At 41.3% G+C, this 19008-nt stretch overlaps 1 protein-coding gene across 1 annotated transcript in view; it reads right to left on the reverse strand.

Moving 5' to 3' along the window:
- The window catches only part of FRMD3 (FERM domain containing 3), a 146072-nt gene that overhangs the window by 47270 nt on the left and 79794 nt on the right, over positions 1–19008 (reverse strand). Inside the window, exon 4 of the mRNA XM_054810791.1 lies at positions 10558–10636. Coding sequence (XP_054666766.1) covers positions 10558–10636 — 79 coding nt within the window. The remainder of the gene's footprint in view (positions 1–10557; positions 10637–19008) is intronic.

The following is a 19008-nucleotide window of genomic DNA, read 5'->3' on the forward strand; positions in this document are numbered from 1 at the left end:
ATACTACACCAGCACTTAGGATCAAAGACAACAGCAGCATCAACAGAGATCCCTCAGAATGAGGGCAAAAAGTCATTTATATACATGCCACTAAAATTCTATATAGATGAACATGGGAGTTTGAGTGGGAGTGTGCATACTTGTGGCATTTCTCAGCAAATAGTTTGTTGCTCACCAGGATCAAAGATCCTCAACATCGTTGTTAAATTTCTGCATCTGTAATAGTCTCAGTTATCTGAGCTAATCTAAAACAAGAAATGCACGGTCTTATTTTCCCCAGAAAGAAATCAAACAGGAGTAAATATAGGTTTTATATTAGTTTCTTGCTTAAGCTTGTTTGCAATATGAAACTAACAAAATTTGTCAAAAAAATACCCCCCAAGTTAGCTTCATTACAATAAAAAATAATATATACTCTTTCAGTCTAAATTGTCAATATATGCATTTTTGTTAATTACATGAAGCTAATAAAAATGTATTGTTGTCCATGCCCTCCAGCTATATCACTGGCTCTGCAAGTTATTCAGAATATTAAAAAATAATTAAAAATTATAATTTAAAACATTATAATTTTCTCATAACTTCAGTATAACACATTTTTCATTGTTTTGTCTCCCTAATATACCAGGAAATATTTTCTTTCTGTAAGGATTGGGAAAACACAAATACATACTCAGTTTTTGCTGAGACGTATGTTAAGAGAAAATAAGTAAGAGTAAGCAGAGGATATATAACCAAACCAGCACATAAGGTATAATTTTAGGGGAAAGAACATTTATGCCTCAAAGCTGACTTCTTCCCAGTGACCATCCTGGGATGACAGAGCTGAACACAAGCCATCATGTAGGCTAGCTTCTGTCACAAACATAGGCCATTCATCAGTCTTTGCTTTAAAATATATAATCCCTAGCATTTGCTGGTCTGAGGAAGCAGCTCTGTTTTTCCTCCCTTAGATGAAAGGATTTTTGTGGTTGCACTGTTTCATTGGCTGTTTGGGGGGCAGGTGGGTGTATCTTAAATTGTTCACATACCTTTCTATTACACTAATAATGTTTTAAATAAAAATACTGAAGTTTATTTTTTCTGTCACTAAGGTTCTGCGCTATTGAGTTGCTGCATGCATTTGACCATTGAAATCCTTAATCAGATGGTTCAAAATTGCACTTTCAAGGTACTATTTAACTTCTGAGAAAAAAAGAAAAAAGGAAAGAAAAAAGAAAAAAGAAAAAAAGGGGAAAAAAGAAAAAAAGGCAAAAAAAGAAAAAAGGCAAAAAAAGAAAAAAAAAAAAGAAAAAGTCTCCAACATAGAAGACAACAGTCAAGAACAGAAAAGAGGCAGAGAGCACAGTCCACAGTGGAGACTGGAGAAACTGTTGGCCGGGACACAAGGGAAGCACTTGCACTTGTAAGAAGGGCAGGGGAATACCCATGCAGAGCAGAATCAGAGAGTCTGAATGTATTTTACAGAGACCACCCACACAGCAAGCTGCATGGGATACCGTTCATCTTCAAAGCAGGAAGGGCAGTCTGGAACAACACTAAGATGTTAAGGAGTTCTTCCAAATGAAGGAGATACATGCACTTTGGACTGAAAGTCAATGTTGCAAGCTTTCCCAGAGGCTGGCTCAACCTCAGACACTATAATCCTGATAAAGTAATTTATGTCCCAGGTCAGCAAAGACCTATGAATGTATACCTGACTCCTGAATTCAGTAAGGTTATTCATGTACTCAAAATTGCCTACACTTACAGAAATAACTTGCAAAATCAGATCTGATTTTGCTGCTTCTTGTGTCCTTCCACCGCAGCTGTTCTTTCCAAGCCCTGGCACAACTTTATAGTCTGATTTACAGCCCTAAGTACTCAGGCTTACCAGCAAGCTAGTAAATGTATGCTTCAGTGCTTACACTCACAAATGTCTATCATTGGAATAACCTCATTTACATCTATTATCTGTTTGCAATACAGATGACTCAACTCCAGGTGAGCCAAGCCCTTCCCACAACGGCAGAGGAAGGGTCAGCAATATCTATTCTTGTTTTTAAGCAGGCTTCATGACCCCCAGAGATCATATTGCTAACTGCCTAACAGTCAATTTATTTATCTATTTTTAAGATGTTTAATGAGGCAAGAAAGCTTTCCCATAGCCAAACTTTGTGGTTTGTCCACGTAGTAGTTTTTTTCCTGTGTTCAAGTCACTTCACTCATTTTATTCCAGTAACAAGCATTTCTCCCAATGTTGCCGCAGCCTTTCCAGCTGACCGACACGGTCACCTCGAGAGATCCAGCAATGTTTCAAAAATTGTTATCTCAGCGTGATGTCTGACTTTGACTGCACTGCTCTTTCCCATGATACTGTGCATATTCAGGTGCAGAGTAGCAGAGGGCAAATGAACATGTTTACAATATTCCTGGATTGGGTGCCCTCCTCCCCCCACCAGAATTTATGAATTCTTTATGTATATTATTCTGGACACTAATTTCGCATTCTGTCTTCTACAGTGGATACCATGAAGTACGCTGCAGGAGCACTAGTTTCCTGCCAAAGTCTATGAATCTAACCTAAACACCAACTACTACATACTAATATGTAAAAAAGAACATCTTTTCTATGCTTTACAGTGCCACTTAGATAAAAAGGCTAATAGAAAAAATAATTATATTCTCTAAAAATATATTGTTTGTCTACTTACTAATATTTGATAAATATTTTGATATCTTATAAAATTAAAAAAAAACCAAAACCCAACACTCTATTAGCTACCAATAAAACACAGTTGCCAGATAGATCTTGGAGTCATCACAGACAGATCTCTAAAATCATCAAAACAGGGTGCAGCAGCAGTCAAAAAAGCCAATAAAATGTTGGGCATCATCAGGAAAGATACTGTGAGCAAGACAGAGGGGCATTTTGCCACTATTTAAAGACTTGGTGTAATCACAGCTTGAACGTTTTACCTAGCTCTAGCCTCTGCATCCTAAGTAGGACATACTTGAGCTTGATACAGAGAACAAAAACTAAAATGAGTGAGAAGATAGAGCCTCCCTTACAAGGAGAGATGGTGGCTGAGGGGGAATAAGAGAGAGTCCTATGAAATCTTGAGGGTAGTGGGAAAGGCAAATGCAGAACTGCTGCTCACTGAATCCTGCAATAGTAAAGCTAGGGGGAAGTCAGTGAAATCATGTCCTCGTTTCGGCTGAGATAGATAGAGTGAATTTTCTTTCTTAGAGCTTCTTTCCTTTCTAGCTGGTGCAGTGCTGCGTTTTGGATTTAGGATGAGAACAATGTTGATAACACACTGATGTTTTTAGCTGTGGCCAAGCAGCCGAGGACTTTTCAGCTTCTCACACTGCCCTGCCAACAAGAAGGTGGGGGTGCCCAAGAAGCTGGGAGGGGGCACAGCCAGGGCAGCTGACCCAAACCGGCCAAAAGGAGATTCCATACCATATGATGGCATGCTCCATATATAACTGGGGGGTTGGCCAGCAGGTGGTGCGGTTCAGGAACTCGCTGACTATCGGCTTCAGGTGGTGAGCAATTGTGCTATGCAACACTTGTTTTGTTTATGTTTTTATCATTATTGTTACTGTTATTATTATTGTCTTCCTTTTCTGTCCTATTAAACTGTTTTTATCTCAACCCACAAGTTTTACCTTTTTTTTCCTTTTTGTTTCTCTTCCCCATCCCACTGGGGGAGGGCAGGGGGCGGAGTGAGCAAATGGCTGTGTGATTGTTTTAGCTGCCTGCTGGGTTAAACCACGACAAATCAGGAAATTGCTTAAGGCAGACGAAAGAAAGTACCTTACACAGCAGGTAATGAATTAACTGCCTCAGGAGGCTGTGAAGAAAAACAGTATTACTAAGGCCAAAAAAAAATAATGATTAGTCAAATTCATGAGCAACAGATGCAGAAAATAATACTATAATGAATAGGCAGGAATGTAACTGTTAAAATTCGTAATATAATAAATCAAGAAACCTTTTAGTGAATTTGGGTGAGGAAGAGATCATCTATTTCTCTTCTTTTTTTTCAGGAAAAATATGAAAATTTTGCTCACACTAGCATGGCTTAAACCCATCACACTATTTGCAAAACACATACACACGGCAATAAGTGATGTTAGTACAGCAGTTGCCCTTTCAATCCACCTATGCAGTCATAAGCCAAATTCTAGCAGGAACTAGGGGCATAGCCATCATGGCTTCAAAACATAATCTTCAAACACAGGAAAAAAGAAAAAACTATTTCTCTTAAAATATCTAACACCAAAAGTAGTAGAAACTACCTTGTTAACTTATTTGGGAAACTGGATGACTGTTTGGAAACTGTACAACTGCCTGTGTGTGTTAACAGGCACCTGCAGGAAGAACCACCCTCTTTGTTCTATGCCTTCTGTAAATTAATGCTAAGGGTTCAAACACAATGGAAGTAGCAGCACCCTATAACTCCATCCTGAATTTATGTCCCTTCTAAATTGCCAAAACGACCAGAGTAGCTCTGGATCCATACTATTTAAAAAACAAAACAAAAAAAAAAACCCACCACCAAACAACAACAACAAAAAAACCACCAAAAAACTACACCACACCAAAAAAACCCACCACCAAAACTATTCTCTCAGAAAGAAATAGTCCATTTTCTGCCCTGGGGTGGGGGTTGGAAGGTCACTTGAATAACGGCTTTCCAGTAATCTCAAATCTCTCATTTCTGTGGTCAGGACGATGACTGCCACTTGGATCTAGCAATACATGGGCTTGTCCTCCTGGCTTCGGAACTGGCCAGTGCCTGCATTACAGTGTATGGTCTTTCCTTGGGAAAAGGGAAAAGTGTGAAAAATTACCATGCCAGCCAGCTGCTTGACAGAACTGTCTACAGGGAAAAAACCCAAACTTTATTGCTACACAAGAATTCATTTCACCAATGAACAAAGAGGACAAAGGAGTGGTAAGGGACAAGCTTTGTTTTGGATACTGGGTACACAGAAGCCCCACTGCAGCACAAGGATAGAGTCTCCTCTGCAAGTTTCCACAACTGAACTGCATCTTCTCAACCCTCCTTGCCTTCCCCTCAGAGGACCACAGGAGGATCTCTGAACCTGTAAGGTCTCCTTCTCCCACAAGCACAAGCTCCATCAAAAAAATCCAGGACTCTCCTGGGTATTTTTTTTTACCCTGCACTGAATGCTATCTGCAAGCCTGCTAGCACTAAATGCTCTTACTAACAACTCTCATTCATTTTTCAGACCTATGCTATTCAATCGACTCAAATAGTGAGCCCAACACTATTAGAACAATAAACTCACTTGCCAATTGCCAATATGGCCTTGAGAAAGCCAAAAGAGACAAGTGGACTTGCGGAGGCATCAAAACACAGCTACCACTGCATATCTCAAGAAAAGCAGGACAGGTTACCCAGAGAGGCAGAAGTATTCCTAAATCACGCCTGGAACAGGCTTCAGCAGCACAGGCCCACCTCATATTGGCTCACCTGTGGAAGGATGAATATATTGCAAGACTTTTCGACTTGCAAATAAATGGTTTGATATTCAAATACTAATAACCAGCTGGAGCACTACCGGCCTCAACTGGCTGCCCACTTCTGGAGGGAAAAACATCAGGATCTTCCAGCACAAGGCCATACCAAGTACAGCTGTTTGAGACAGGACTAGTCAAGCATGGCATGCATATAGCTGTATTGTTCTTCCTCACCCAAGCTAGCTCACTCAGGGCTCTTGAATTTGCTATGTTTACATACCCCATGTCTTTGCATTTTATATGACTTCCAGTTAAACATTTTTTATCTGTTTTTATCAAAGTACTCATTACACTGTTTTCTGACAGCTTAATGATTGAGGAACTGCTTTTTGGCTTAGGAAATATGGATTACGAAAAAAAGGGCATGATGAAAGTTAGTTGAAATAATCCATCTTTGGTTAATTCCACCAGCTACTCACCCATGCCCTCTTCTAGGTCTGTTTTTTCTACAATAATCATGGATTACTGCTGATACAGTATTATCTGTAGAATTTTAGATCACTCCTTTGGGACCTCAAATGATTTTATATTCTCTGATTTTAATTATACATACACAGCATAATGTAGGGATTTGGAAATAAGAAGGCATGAGGCCTTGAGCTGCTTTATTACATAAGAAAGAACAAACACTGATTTATTTAGTCCCTAAACAAGAACACTGAAAAGAAATAACATAGTAAAAATCTGTGCCCAAGTGTGACGGGTCTTTGGATCCATCTGTTCGCACTCCCTTGACTGCTGCCCTTCTGTTCACACGCAGCATCTCAGGCTTTCCCAGCTGTGCACCCTCCCGGGGCACTGACCTGTGATCAAAGAATAGTGAAGAGAGGCACAGAGCAAAAGTATCTCTGCTTTCCAGCGAGTGTAGTGGGATGCTGTGTGTCCTGCAGATTGAATGATTTCTGTAGTTACAACTTCCTTCATGGTAATTTTATGTGTTTGTATGCCATGCCAGCAGAATAATCTTGACCATCATAGTGAACTCCAGAATATCCTTTTTTCTACATGTGGTTACATGCACATAGCTAAAGAAAATCCCCTCTTACCACCAAGCCTCTCATGTTCTCTGGAAAAACAACTGGAATGCACCAAAAAGATGAAAAAAAAAAAAATTAGGAGAAAACAAAATTAGCAGTAATACTGAAAATGTACATATTCAAGGCCTCTACCCCAACCCTGTATAGTGTCAGCCAGAAAACAGGCTGCAGAGCAGATGCTGATTTAACAAGAAAAAAAAATGAAATTATGTTTTACAGGTGTATGTGGCAGGGAACAAGGCAGATGTGAAGACCTGCTTGTCATGTTGCTATTCCCTAATTAAAAACTAGTAGTTATTACTCTCATTAGGGATGCTCAATGACGCCAGTTAAATGCTATTTTCTGAAACTGAAGTACTTTGTTCTGACTTCACATCATCTATAAGGGCTAGACAATCAGATCCAGAAAGCTACAGAAGAGCCTGATGTCCTCCACATACTACACATGAAGCAGAAATCACACCCTCAGAGATGGCCACAGCATAGAGCAACATCACTCTTATACTAAGGTTGAGGCACCTCCCTCCGTTTAAAAGATTACACAGACTACTCAAAAATCTATATTCAATCCATGTTGCAATCGCTGAGCTTGCAGTGTACCTGAAAAAAATTCAAAAGCCCAATCATTTGAGCAAAATAAGTTAAATTCTTGCCTCGTTCTCATCACAACTTTTCAAAACACATTGGAAAACCCGTCTGATTAGTTTAACTATTAAAAAGTGTGTCTTTAGTCTTTCTTAAACACATTTCAAACATGTGTGGCCTCACTGCCCCACTGAAGAAGCAGTATTTCCAAAAATAAGGACAGACCTTCTAAACCCATGTTGACACAAACTAAGGAGATGAGTTAAGAAGGTTAAGCATTGAAGTGCATTAAGATTAGGACTTTGTTAACAAGCCGAGTTTCACATAGTCTGTTATTACAGAAACAAGAGAGCTCGAGGTGACAACCCGCATGGCCACTGAAGTTAACTTGTGAATTGCAACCCTAACACCAGCTGACTCTAGAGAAAATAGTGATCAAGGACCACATAGAACCTCCTTCTGCAGCGAAAGGCAGAAATTGTGTCCTGAGTCCACAGAATTCCTTATTTAGCAATAATATCTCAAAGTGCCTTAACATCCAGAAGCAGGCACTGATTTTATTCCAAAAGCATAGCTATGGAAGTGATTGTTAATTAAAACAAGGGAAGATGAAAGTAAGCAACTGGAATAGTACGATGTGACTGACGATATTCACAGGCGTCCTTAGCAGTGGAACGAAATGCAGTGACAGGCAAGCGCGTGGCTTGATCCATTGCCCAAGGCACTCCTGGCCTCTGAAAACATGGCATGCACACATTTTCAGGCTCTTACAGTGGGGTTTTTCTTCTGTAATATCACAGACAGAGGGATGACTTCAGCTAGGTAATTCTCCATCTTAATTTCCTGAAAATAGTTCCACCTGTAAAACCACAGACTAACTCAAGGATTACAGTTCAGGCCAGCCTACCAAAGGTAGGACAGAAATGAAGCAGTAGTAATCTGAGGTGACAAATACTCAATTTTCTTCTGGCAAGTAATGTCTAAATCCTGAATAGTATTTCTATCCATGCTATACTATTGTCACAGAAATCAAACAATTTACCCTCTACACACAGAGCTTCATGTACTGAATAGATGATTTTTTTTTTTTTTTTTACATCAGTTATTGCCACAGAAGAGCAGGAAAAACAGCTCTTTTTAACATCTGTACATCTCTCTGATGTCTCTAACGTACTTCATTAAAAATTTATTCCTATAAAGCTTTTACAAAGACTGCATTGACAATAATCCACATGGGGGATTTAGACAGGGTTAATTAATATTCTGAACCAAAGAGTAGTATGACAATGTGACAGGATGAGTCTTACTGTATCTTAATTTCATTATCTAAATGGGGACTACAGACACCCGCCAGATTTCTACCCAGTTGAAGAAGCAAAAGAGCAGCTCTGTGACATGCTTAGGCACAGAGAGTAGCAGAAATACAAAGCACTATTACTCTGACTCAGATGACTGTACATACAGCTACGAAGTACAGATGGCTTTTAAGTCAAAGGACGATAATATTATTAATTTATTTTCAAATCATCTTAAGCGCACACTGCAACAAATGTGATTGTCCAGTGAACAGAGCAGAGCTAAAACAAACGAAAAAAACCTACCAAAAAGCCAGCTAGCTATCAAGGTTTCATGACTGCCCTCTGTCAAATTCTAATGGACCTTTTCTTTCTTGAATTTCACCAATCATTGCAATTCAAGAAAAATGCTTAACTCAAGCCAATTTAGAGCTTCACCTTGAATCTGACCCTCTGCTTTAGACGATGAAGCAAATTCTCAGAGGCGAGTTACGTGACTACATTTCTCTTGCTCATTTCAGGAGCATTTCCTATACTTTGTTACTGTGCAAGAGACCTGGACAGAGACAAAGCAAAGCTTTCCAAATAACAACATCGGGAAACTATAAAGCTGATCAGATACAAAAAGATGTCATGTGCAGAAGGTGGACATATGAAAAGAGAAATTGTTTCTCCTTCTTAAGGTCTTAATGGTATTAGTTTTAACAAAAGACCATAAAACATTTTTCATACAGCAGCTTGATTTTAAAAATTAATTTTAAATGTTCTGGCAAAGCCTAAAACATACTGACAGCACAATACACTTCAGTAAGCTAATTCTAGGTGCTTTACATTTCGATAAAAGTTCTCCTGGGAGGGTATCCAGGCAGTTAAAACAAGAAAAAAAAAAGCAATTAATTAAGGCTTTTGAATGAGGAAGGTCTATACTAAGTTTATACTGTGGCTCCTAAGAAGTAGAATGTTCATCCAAGGACAAACACTAACAAATAATGAAAATCCCTTGACTTCCTGGTTTACAACCTGTTCACTCAGCTGAACAGTTTCACTATTTCATCCAAGATAAACAGCTGTAATATGAACTGCATGTTCCAGCTGCTCTGCACAAACTATAAACTTGCCATTCAGCAGAACGCAAGCTGTTCCTGAAACTTTCAGTGAGACCAGGGATAATGGGATCACTCCCATTCATGAAATGACTCGTGAGCATAAGAGTTTGCAGGGCTTGGGGAAAGCATCAATGAAAACTCAAGGCAACAAGTGCTCAGGCGCTCCCTGCTTCTGCAACACGCAACTATTAGTCAGCAGTGTGACCTGCTGACTAACAACGCAGTACGTTGTACATACAGTCCTGCACAGCTGCTGCAGAGGTCAAAAGAGCTGTTACTTTCCTACATTTTTCCCCCAGGTACATTTGTTGAAAAATACCCAGAGTAACAGAATATTCTCAATGGCTAGTCGGAAGGACAAAACTCTCATTCGTTAAGTATGACTGATTCATTGCTCATCTGTGTTTCCACACCATAAGCTGAAAAATTCCAATGTAAGCAACAAGACTCCTTAACCTCCCAAGCAGCTGTACTTTAAAAATACAAATATATTGCACCTCTACATCAGTTTCCTGGAGGTCTATCAGTACTTTAAAAATACTATCTTGTTTGTGGTCCTAAAGACACACACAAGAGAAAATTCAGTGAGGCTATTCATGTTGCTGTTGGAAGCGTTATGTTCATTACGGAATTAATCTTCACAGATTATTTCACACAAAAAAAGAAAAACAAAGACACAAAAGTAACTTACTCAAGACCACAATCTTTGCCAGGGGAAGCGTCAGGAAAATCCTTGCCCAGTCATTTGACCGCTGCTTCTCATTCTGAAAGTTCTTCAACAAAATCACTACTTCTCTGTATGTTATAGAAAAGTCCCCTTAAACTGCTTTTAAAAATCCATGGGTATCACAATAAATAGAAAAGCAATCAGTAGTGAAATTGTCTGTCTACTCTAGTATTTTAGCATAAATAGTGAGAGCCCTACCCTATGCAACAAACTGTCTTATTTTGAACTTCTTAATGACGTACATTAAATGCACAGACAAACAAACAAATACCTGGTGAGCTCTTCTTTAATCTTCAGGGGTTCATGTGGGTAGAATTTCACTCTAAAGCACATGGTATATGGTGGATGAGCTGAAACATTATAAAGAAAAAGCATGAGAACAGTAGCAAACGAACATTGCCTCAATCACTGTCACAGAGTGGCCTCCAAGAGTCTTACAAACTAGCCTGTGTGATGGATAGCTCCAAAGCATCAGGCAGGGATTCAAACAAAAACAATAATTATTATATACACATATGAAAAGAATATAACATATGACAAAGAAGGCCAAAGCATGTGCAAAATACACCTAACCTAGGCAAATCAATTTATAAACCTTTTTTCACCTCACAAGACTTATTGCTCAATCCAAGAACTACAAAACATATTTGGGCTGCTCTTTTTTCCTTTTTCTTTTTTTTCTCTTTTTCTTTTTCTTTTGTGATTGATAAACAGGAAGCAATTGCATCTTATCACAATGAGATACAAAGATGTTATGTATATTCGTTATTTCTGATAATGATAAGGCCTAGACTACAAAATGGAAGAAACCATTAATTAAATTTGGTTAATGAAGCTAGAGACAACAGAACTGTTTCTGTTTCTAGTATTTAATGAGACTACATTACCTGCTCCTGAGCTATAGTATGAGTACCAGGCCTTAAGTACAATACTGCCACTTCTCAGAAAAGAAAAAAAAAAAGGAAGTAAAGGGAGAAAGGAAGGAAAGGGGGAAAAGATGGAAAGAGGGAAAAAAGGAAAGGGGGAAAAGGAAGGAAAGAGGGGAAAGGAGAGGGGAAAGGGGGGAAAGGAGAGGGGAAAGGGGGGAAAGGAGAGGGGAAAGGGGGGAAAGGAGAGGGGAAAGGGGGAAAGAAAATGACAGTAACAAATTATTTAAATTCTGCAATCAGTGTCTCTCAGTTTTACATTAATGAACACAGTTTTATATCCTATTGTTGTATCTTTGATAACATTCAAGATATTATCTCATTCTAGGCCAGTGATCTTTCAGTCATCAAAGACTACTATTCTAATCAGAGGTATCTTGTAATAATCATGTTAGGATAAAAGATGTATAAAAAAGAAGTAGAAGGCTTAAAAATATCACATCAGGCACAACACACGGGTAGGCAGAGCCCTCAGAGCTGCCTGTAGTCAAGTAATGTTCATGTTTTAAATTCCAATTTGACGTGAGAAAGAAAACACTGTGTCTTCGAAAGGTAAATGGTGTGGGGATAAAATCTACCTATATTACAAAGGTCATGGTAACTGGCAGGCCTGCTGGTAATACCAAGAAAGAGCACGGGGATGGAGCAAGGACCAAGGCAGAACTGCTGTCCAAGCAGCAAGGGCCTTGGCACAGTAAACCATGCAAAGGTCCTCTACTAAAACTTTTACAAGCACAGCCATTTTTAGATGGACAGAAACAGAGGAAAAGCTGAGGCTTCAAACAAAATAGGAACATGTGATCATTGTGCTTATTTGGGAGTGTCACAGAATCACAGAATGGTTTGGGTTGGAAGGGACCTCAAAGATCATCTAGTTCCAACCCCCCTGCCATGGGCAGGGACACCCTCCACTAGACCACGTTGCCCCAAGCCCCATCCAGCCTGGCCTTGAACATTTCCAGGGATGTGGCTGCCACAACCTCTCTCGGAAACTTGTTCCAGCGCCTCACCACCCTCGCAGTAAAGAGTTTCTTCCTAATATCTAATCTAAATCTACTCTCCTTCAGCTTAAACCCATTACCCCTTGTCCTGTCACTACACTCCCTGATAAACAGTCCCTCTCCATCTTTCCTGTAGGCCCCTTCAGGTACTGGAAGGCTGCTATAAGGTCTCCCCAGAGCCTTCTCTTCTCCAGGCTGAACAACCCCAACTCTCTCAGCCTGTCTTCACAGGAGAGGTGCTCTGATCAGGCTCGTGGCCCTCCTCTGGACTCACTTCAACAGATCTATGAGTTGCTAGTGCTGGGGACCACCAGTACTCCAGGTGGGGTCTCACAAGAGCAGAATAGAGGGGGAGAATCACCTCCCTCAACCTGCTGGTCACACCTCTTTTGATGCAGCCCAGGATACAGTTGGCTTTCTGGGCTGCAAGCGCACGCTGGCAGCTCATGTTGAGCTTCTCATTAACCAACAACTGAAAGTGCTTCTCCTCAGCTGCTCTCAATCCATTCTCCACCCAGCCTGTATTTCTGCTTGGGATTGCCCCAACACATGTGCAGGACCTTGTACTTGGACACTGAGCCGTTGACTGCTACTCTTTGATTGCAACCATCCAGCCAATTTCTTATCCACTGAGTGGTCCACCCATGAAATCCATGTCTCTGCAATATAGAGACAAGGATGTCGTGCGGGATAGTGGCAAAAGCTTTGCACAAGCCCAGGTAGATGTTGTCAGTTGCTCTTCCCTTATTCACCAAAACTGGAACCCTGTCGTAGAAGGCCACCAAATTTATCAGGCATGATTTACCCTTAATAAAGTCATGTTGGCTGTCACCAATCACCTCCTTATTTTCCATGTGCCTGAGCATAGTTTCCAGGAGGATCTGCTCCATGATCTTGCTGGGCTCAGACGTGAGACTGACCGGCCTGTAGTTCCCCAGGTCTTCCTTTTTTCCCTTTTTAAAAATGGGGGTTACATTTCCACTTTTCCAGTCAGTGGGAACTTCACCAGGCTGCCACGACTTCTCAAATATAATGGAGATTGGCTTAGCAACTTCATCTGCCAGTTCCCTCAGGACCTGCAGATACATCTCATCAGGTCCCATGGATTTATGCACCCTCAGGTTCTGTAGATGGACTTGAACCTGATCTTCTCCTACAGTGGGCGGTTCTTCATTCTCCCAGTCCCTGCCTTTGCCTTCTGTATCCTGGGTGGTGTGGTTAGAGCACTTGCTGATGAAGACTGAGGCAAAAAAGTCATTGAGTATCTCAGCCTTCTCGATATCCCAGGTAAACAGGTTTCCTGTTTCCTTCCAGAGGGGACCCACATTTTTCCTAGTCTTCCTTTTATCACTAACATACCTATAGAAGCTTTTCTTGTTGCCCTTGACTTCCCTGGCCAGATGTAATTCTATCAGGGCTTTGGCTTTCCTGACCTGCTCCCTGGCTGCTCAGACAGTTTCTCTGTATTCCTCCCAGGCTACCTGCCCTTGCTTCCACCCTCTGTAGGCTTCCTTTTTGTACCTGAATTTGTCCAAGAGCTCCTTGTTCATCCGTGCAGGCCTCCACGCATTTTTGCCTGACTTCCTCTTTGTGGGGATGCATCGCTCCTGAGCTTGGAGGAGGTGACCCTTGAATACTAATCAGCTTTCCTGGGCCCCTCTTCCCTCCAGGGCTTTGTCCCATGGTATTCTACCAAGCAGATCCCTGAAAAGCCCAAAGTCTGCTCTCCTGAAGTCCAGGATATTGAGCTTGCTGTGTGCCCGCCTCGCTGCCCTAAGGATCTTGAACTGCACCATTCCATGGTCACTGCAGCCAAGGCTGCCCTTGAGCTTCACATTCTCCACCGGCCCATCCCTGACGGTGAAAACAAAGTCCAGCATGGCACCTCTCCTCGTTGGCTCCTATATCACTTGGAGAGGGAAGTTATCATCAACACATTCCAGGAGCCTCCTGGATTGCTTATGCCCTGCTGTGTTGTCCCTCCAACAGGTGTCGGGGTGGTCAAAGTTCCCCATGAAGACCTGGGCTTGTGAACACGAGGCTGCTCCTATATCTCTATAGAGGACTTCATTCACTCAGTCTTCCTGGCTGGGGGGTGTTGTGGCAGACCCCTGCTATGATGTACGCTGCCCCAGCGCTCCTTTAATCCTCTTGGTTGGCTCCTCATCCATCCCCACGTGGACCTCCATGCACTCCAGCTAGTCATTGACATAGAGGGTGATGCCCCCTCCTCGTCTCCCCTGCCGGTCCTTCCTAAAGAGCCTGTATCCTTCCATTCTAAAACTCCAGTCATAGAAGCCATCCCACCAAGTCTCCGTGATGCCAATCAGATCATAGCCCTGCAGGTATGTGCATGTCTCCAACTCCTCTTGTTTATTCTCAGTGCTACCTGTGTTTGCATAGAGGCATTGAAGCTGGGCCCCTGATGAAGCTGACTGACTGGCTGGAGTGGCTCGGATTCCTTTGTGCTGCACTTCAAGTGCTCTCCTGCTGACCTATAATCCTTCTCCAGCTCTGGGCACCTATTGCTGGCACTGGCATCAAACTGGTAGAAGCGGGATGGATTGAGGTTGCCCTCGCCTGCCAACTTTAGTTTAAAGCCCTCTTCACCAGCTTGGTGAGCCTATGACTGAAGATACTCTTCCCCTTCTCTGACAGATGGACCCCATCAGCCTCCAGTTCCATGTGATGTACAAAAGCAACAGAAAATAAGAATGCATTACATCTTATGGTTGGTATCTTTTGGAGGTTTCAACTGCTTTTGAAGATGAAGGAATATTTTCCCCTTTCAAGACCTCATGTTACACTTGTTTTAAGTACAGTCAGCCTCAACAAAAATTGCTGATTTCACTTGTTTTCACTTGTTCAAATATCTACTCATTTAAGACACAAGGAGGAATGTCAGATGAGATAAGGATGGAGAGATGAAAAACACAGAAAAAAAGAAAGCAAGGAAACAATAACAGAAACAAACAAGAGCAAATGGAGAGAGAAAAACAAGCCTTAAGTGTTGTCTAGGGATGGTTTGAACATTCAAGCTAATCAAATCTGGACAAGTCCTCTGAAAGCAAGAGAAACACTCAGACTGCTTTCTGTGGGCTTCGGCATCTTAGATGCGACTGCAGCATTGTCTTACAGTGACTGCAAAAAGGCTGCAAAACAGAGGGCGTTGTTATGTCCTCCCTGCCCCATGATGGCAAACTAGATGGTAAACTGAATTCAATGTCCCAGAAAGGAAAAACAGCCATCCAGAAATGCACTGAGGAGTCATGCTGCCAGGACAAAGCAAAAGATAACATAAGTCATCTTAAATGGTTCTGTCTCTTCTCAATAGCTTTCTTAAAACTAAGCAAGGGAGAAAAACTTGCACTTTCAAAATATGGTTCCACTTAGGAAACGTGATAGCAGAGCCAACATGTACTAAATGAGCAAGAGCTCTTCCTCAGCAAAAAAAGGACTTTTAAATGTCCTGGTGTATTTAGAAGTAGTTTGTGCTTCAAACAGGGATGCAGAAGTAAGAACAGCTAGTGCACGGCTCTGCAGGGCCCTCACTACTACAAGCCTACCGCAAGACCCTAAAAATGTACAGACTTTTACTCAAATTTTTGGATATCAGTGAAACAATTGAAACTTTGGCTGTGATAAAAAGAAAGGAAAAAAACATATAGGAGTTACAGTAGAAGAGCCACATTCTGGCAGTATATGGCAAGCACAAAAAAGCAACAGCTGTCCCATATGCCAAGAGTTTCATAGTGACGAAAGGATGGCATACACTGCACTAAAAAATAGCTCATGTACAGTTACTAGCAAAGGTTATAATAGGAAATGTTTTCCTTGTAGCAGAAAGACAGTCCATGACAGAAGTATACAGCAATGCACAGAATACGCAGGAGATTTGGCAAGGCAGTTTGTAGCCCACTTCACTAACCTCTTCCTAGACTTAAGCTTCTGTAACAATATTCCTCCGTAGCAGTGCCGCAAGCAGCACAACACAAGGCTGCTGCAACCTGCTAAACAGAGATCCTTTCTCAGCAACACCTGCAAGAATAGCACAATCCCAACCAGCAATTTGAAATGTTAAAAAGAATATGATCACCTCCATCCAATTCATCTCTGGAGATAAGAAGGTACCCTGCAATTACAGAAGGAAACAGGATCCTCTTTTTCTGTTCCTCCTTCCCAGTTAGAAAACCAGCCACAAACAATGAACACTTGAAAGGGGAAGGAGGGAACCCCACACACACAGCTATCCACTTTCCTCTCCATCTTAATTTCAAAATTGATCATAAGCCCAATGTTCCTCCAAAAACACATTTGATGATATGTAAACATTTAGTAACGCCTTTGTCTTACATATTTTACAGCACTGGAGAAACACACGTAAGAACCTCATACTCTTTCATTAACTATATTCTCATAGTGGAAAGCAAGACAGGCAGTGATTTGTATCAGCTGAATAGATGAGATTGTCAAGCCAGACAATTCCTCAATTCCTTGAAAGCAAAATTACTTTCTACCAGTTACTCACACATTAAAGTGGAAACACTAAGAACAAACCTTCAAAACCAGAATTCAATTTGCGGAACATTTCTTGAACACAAAACTAGCCTGAATATAATCAGTTTTATAATAGCTATAAGCCTTTTCTTTCAGAGGGGTCCTTTATCTGTCAGATAAGGAGCAGCTGGTATAGTGAAATGCCCAAGGCTTTGTCAGAACTTCCTAGCATCACAGGCTTTGCTTTCTCACTAAAAAAGATTCACAATTACAATAATTTCAAAGGACTTTAGCGTGGAGAATAGTACTGACTGCAAACTCCATTGCAATAGGGCTATTAATTTGCCAGTTTATGTGCTAACAGCACATATGAGATGAAGGCAAAATAACAAATAAAACAATTTAAATTACAGCAAATGCTGAAACCAGTCAAGATCTGGGCCCTCATGAAGGAACTACAGATACAGCATGGAAGGTTTCCAGGCAACTGGTAGTTCCTGAAGTTGAACAAGGCCAAGCGCAAGGTCCTGCATGTGGGTCAGCTCAATCCCAAGCACAGCTACAGGCTGGGTGGAGAATGGATACAGAGTAGTCCTGAGGAGAAAGACTTGGGGGTGTTGATAGATGAAAAGCTCAGCATGAGCTGGCAATGCACGCTTGCAGCCCAGAAAGCCAACCATGTCCTGGGCTGCATCAAAAGGGGTGTGACCAGCAGGTCAAAGGAGGTGATCCTACCCCTCTACTCTGCTCTTGTGAGACCCCCACCTGGAGTACTGCGTCCAGCTCTGGGGCCCCCAGTACAAGAAAGACATCGGAGCTGTTGTAGCAAGTCCAGAGGAGAGCCACAAAGCTGATCAGAGGGCTGGAGCACCTCTCCTATGAGGACGGGCTGAGAGAGTTGGGGTTGTTCAGCCTGGAGAGGAGAAGGCTCCGGGGAGACCATATGGCAGCCTTCCAGTACCTGAAAGGGGCCTGCAGGAAAGCTGGAGAGGGACTGTTTACAAGGGCATGGAGTGACAGGACAAGGGGTAATGGGTTTGAGCTAAAGGAGGGTCAATTTAGATTAGGTATTAGGAAGAAATTCTTCACTGTGAGAGTGCTGAGGCACTGGAACAGGTTGCCCAGAGAGGTTGTGGATGCCCCATTCCTGGGAAGTGTTCAAGGCCAGGTTGGATGGGGCTTGGGGCAACGTGGTCTAGTGGAGGGTGTCCCTGCCCATGGCAGGGGGGTTGGAACTAGATGGTCTTCCAACCCAAACTGTTCTATGATTCTGTAATAACTGATTGTATGTTTTTATGGTTTATTTCAGTTGCATTTAACAAACTGTTCAATGTACATGAAACAGGAAGGATCTCCTAGCTAAACCTCAAACCTCTAACATCCTGACCAGAACAAAGAGGGATATGGGAGCTGCACGTCTTGGCACAGATACCAATGTGTAAAGGACTGACTCTCACATGCATTCATTTTTAAGCAAAGCCCACTGAATCATAAGGAATGATAAGCCTCAGAAAAACAACACATTCATGTCACGATTTTCTTCATAGAAATACAGTCTGAAACAACAAGAAAAAATATATCTAAAAGTGTTTTGAAAAGCTGGTGAAAAACTTTAATCAAGTTTTAGAAGTGTGAACCAAAGAGGGAGAACAGAAGATCCTCAGCTGCCACTTTTGGGACAGTTTCCTGTTCGTTTTTAACAACCTGCTTTTCATCCAGCACAAATACTAGCTTCTGTAATGAGCTGTACTGGCAGTGTCGGTTTTTTGATTAAACATAGAGTACAGATGGATACTGAAAGCCAAAAGCAGATGTTTAAATTATCTTCATAGCCCTGAGAATGCAACATTGCAGAAAACATCCTGCATCTCTCCTTGATATTACTACACTACCCTACCAGAAGTTAGTGATCATTTAAAAAAAAAAAATAAAAAAAACAAAAAAAAACCCAAAAAACAACATTACACTCAAAAGTCTTCATGTTCACTGATGCTGCAGAAGGATCTCTGAAGAATGCTAAGACATGTACTGTTGTTTCCATATAACTCTTCCCTTACCAAATGAATGAGTTGTTTATCCATACCACTTGCTGAGTATGTTTCAGACAGACAGAACACTACTGAGTGTTTTTACTTTATGCATAAGAGATACCTGATCTATCAAAAACCTCAAATTGTGGGGTCTTCCTCCTTGCACTCTATTAGTTATGGGACAACACAGGGCAAGGTGGACTGTTGTCAACCAGTTATAATAATGCTTTAAAGCATGTTATAATAATCTTCATGAGGATCATAAATA

Source organism: Grus americana, chromosome Z (assembly GCF_028858705.1).
Source record: "Grus americana isolate bGruAme1 chromosome Z, bGruAme1.mat, whole genome shotgun sequence".
Taxonomy (NCBI): Eukaryota; Metazoa; Chordata; class Aves; order Gruiformes; family Gruidae; genus Grus; species Grus americana.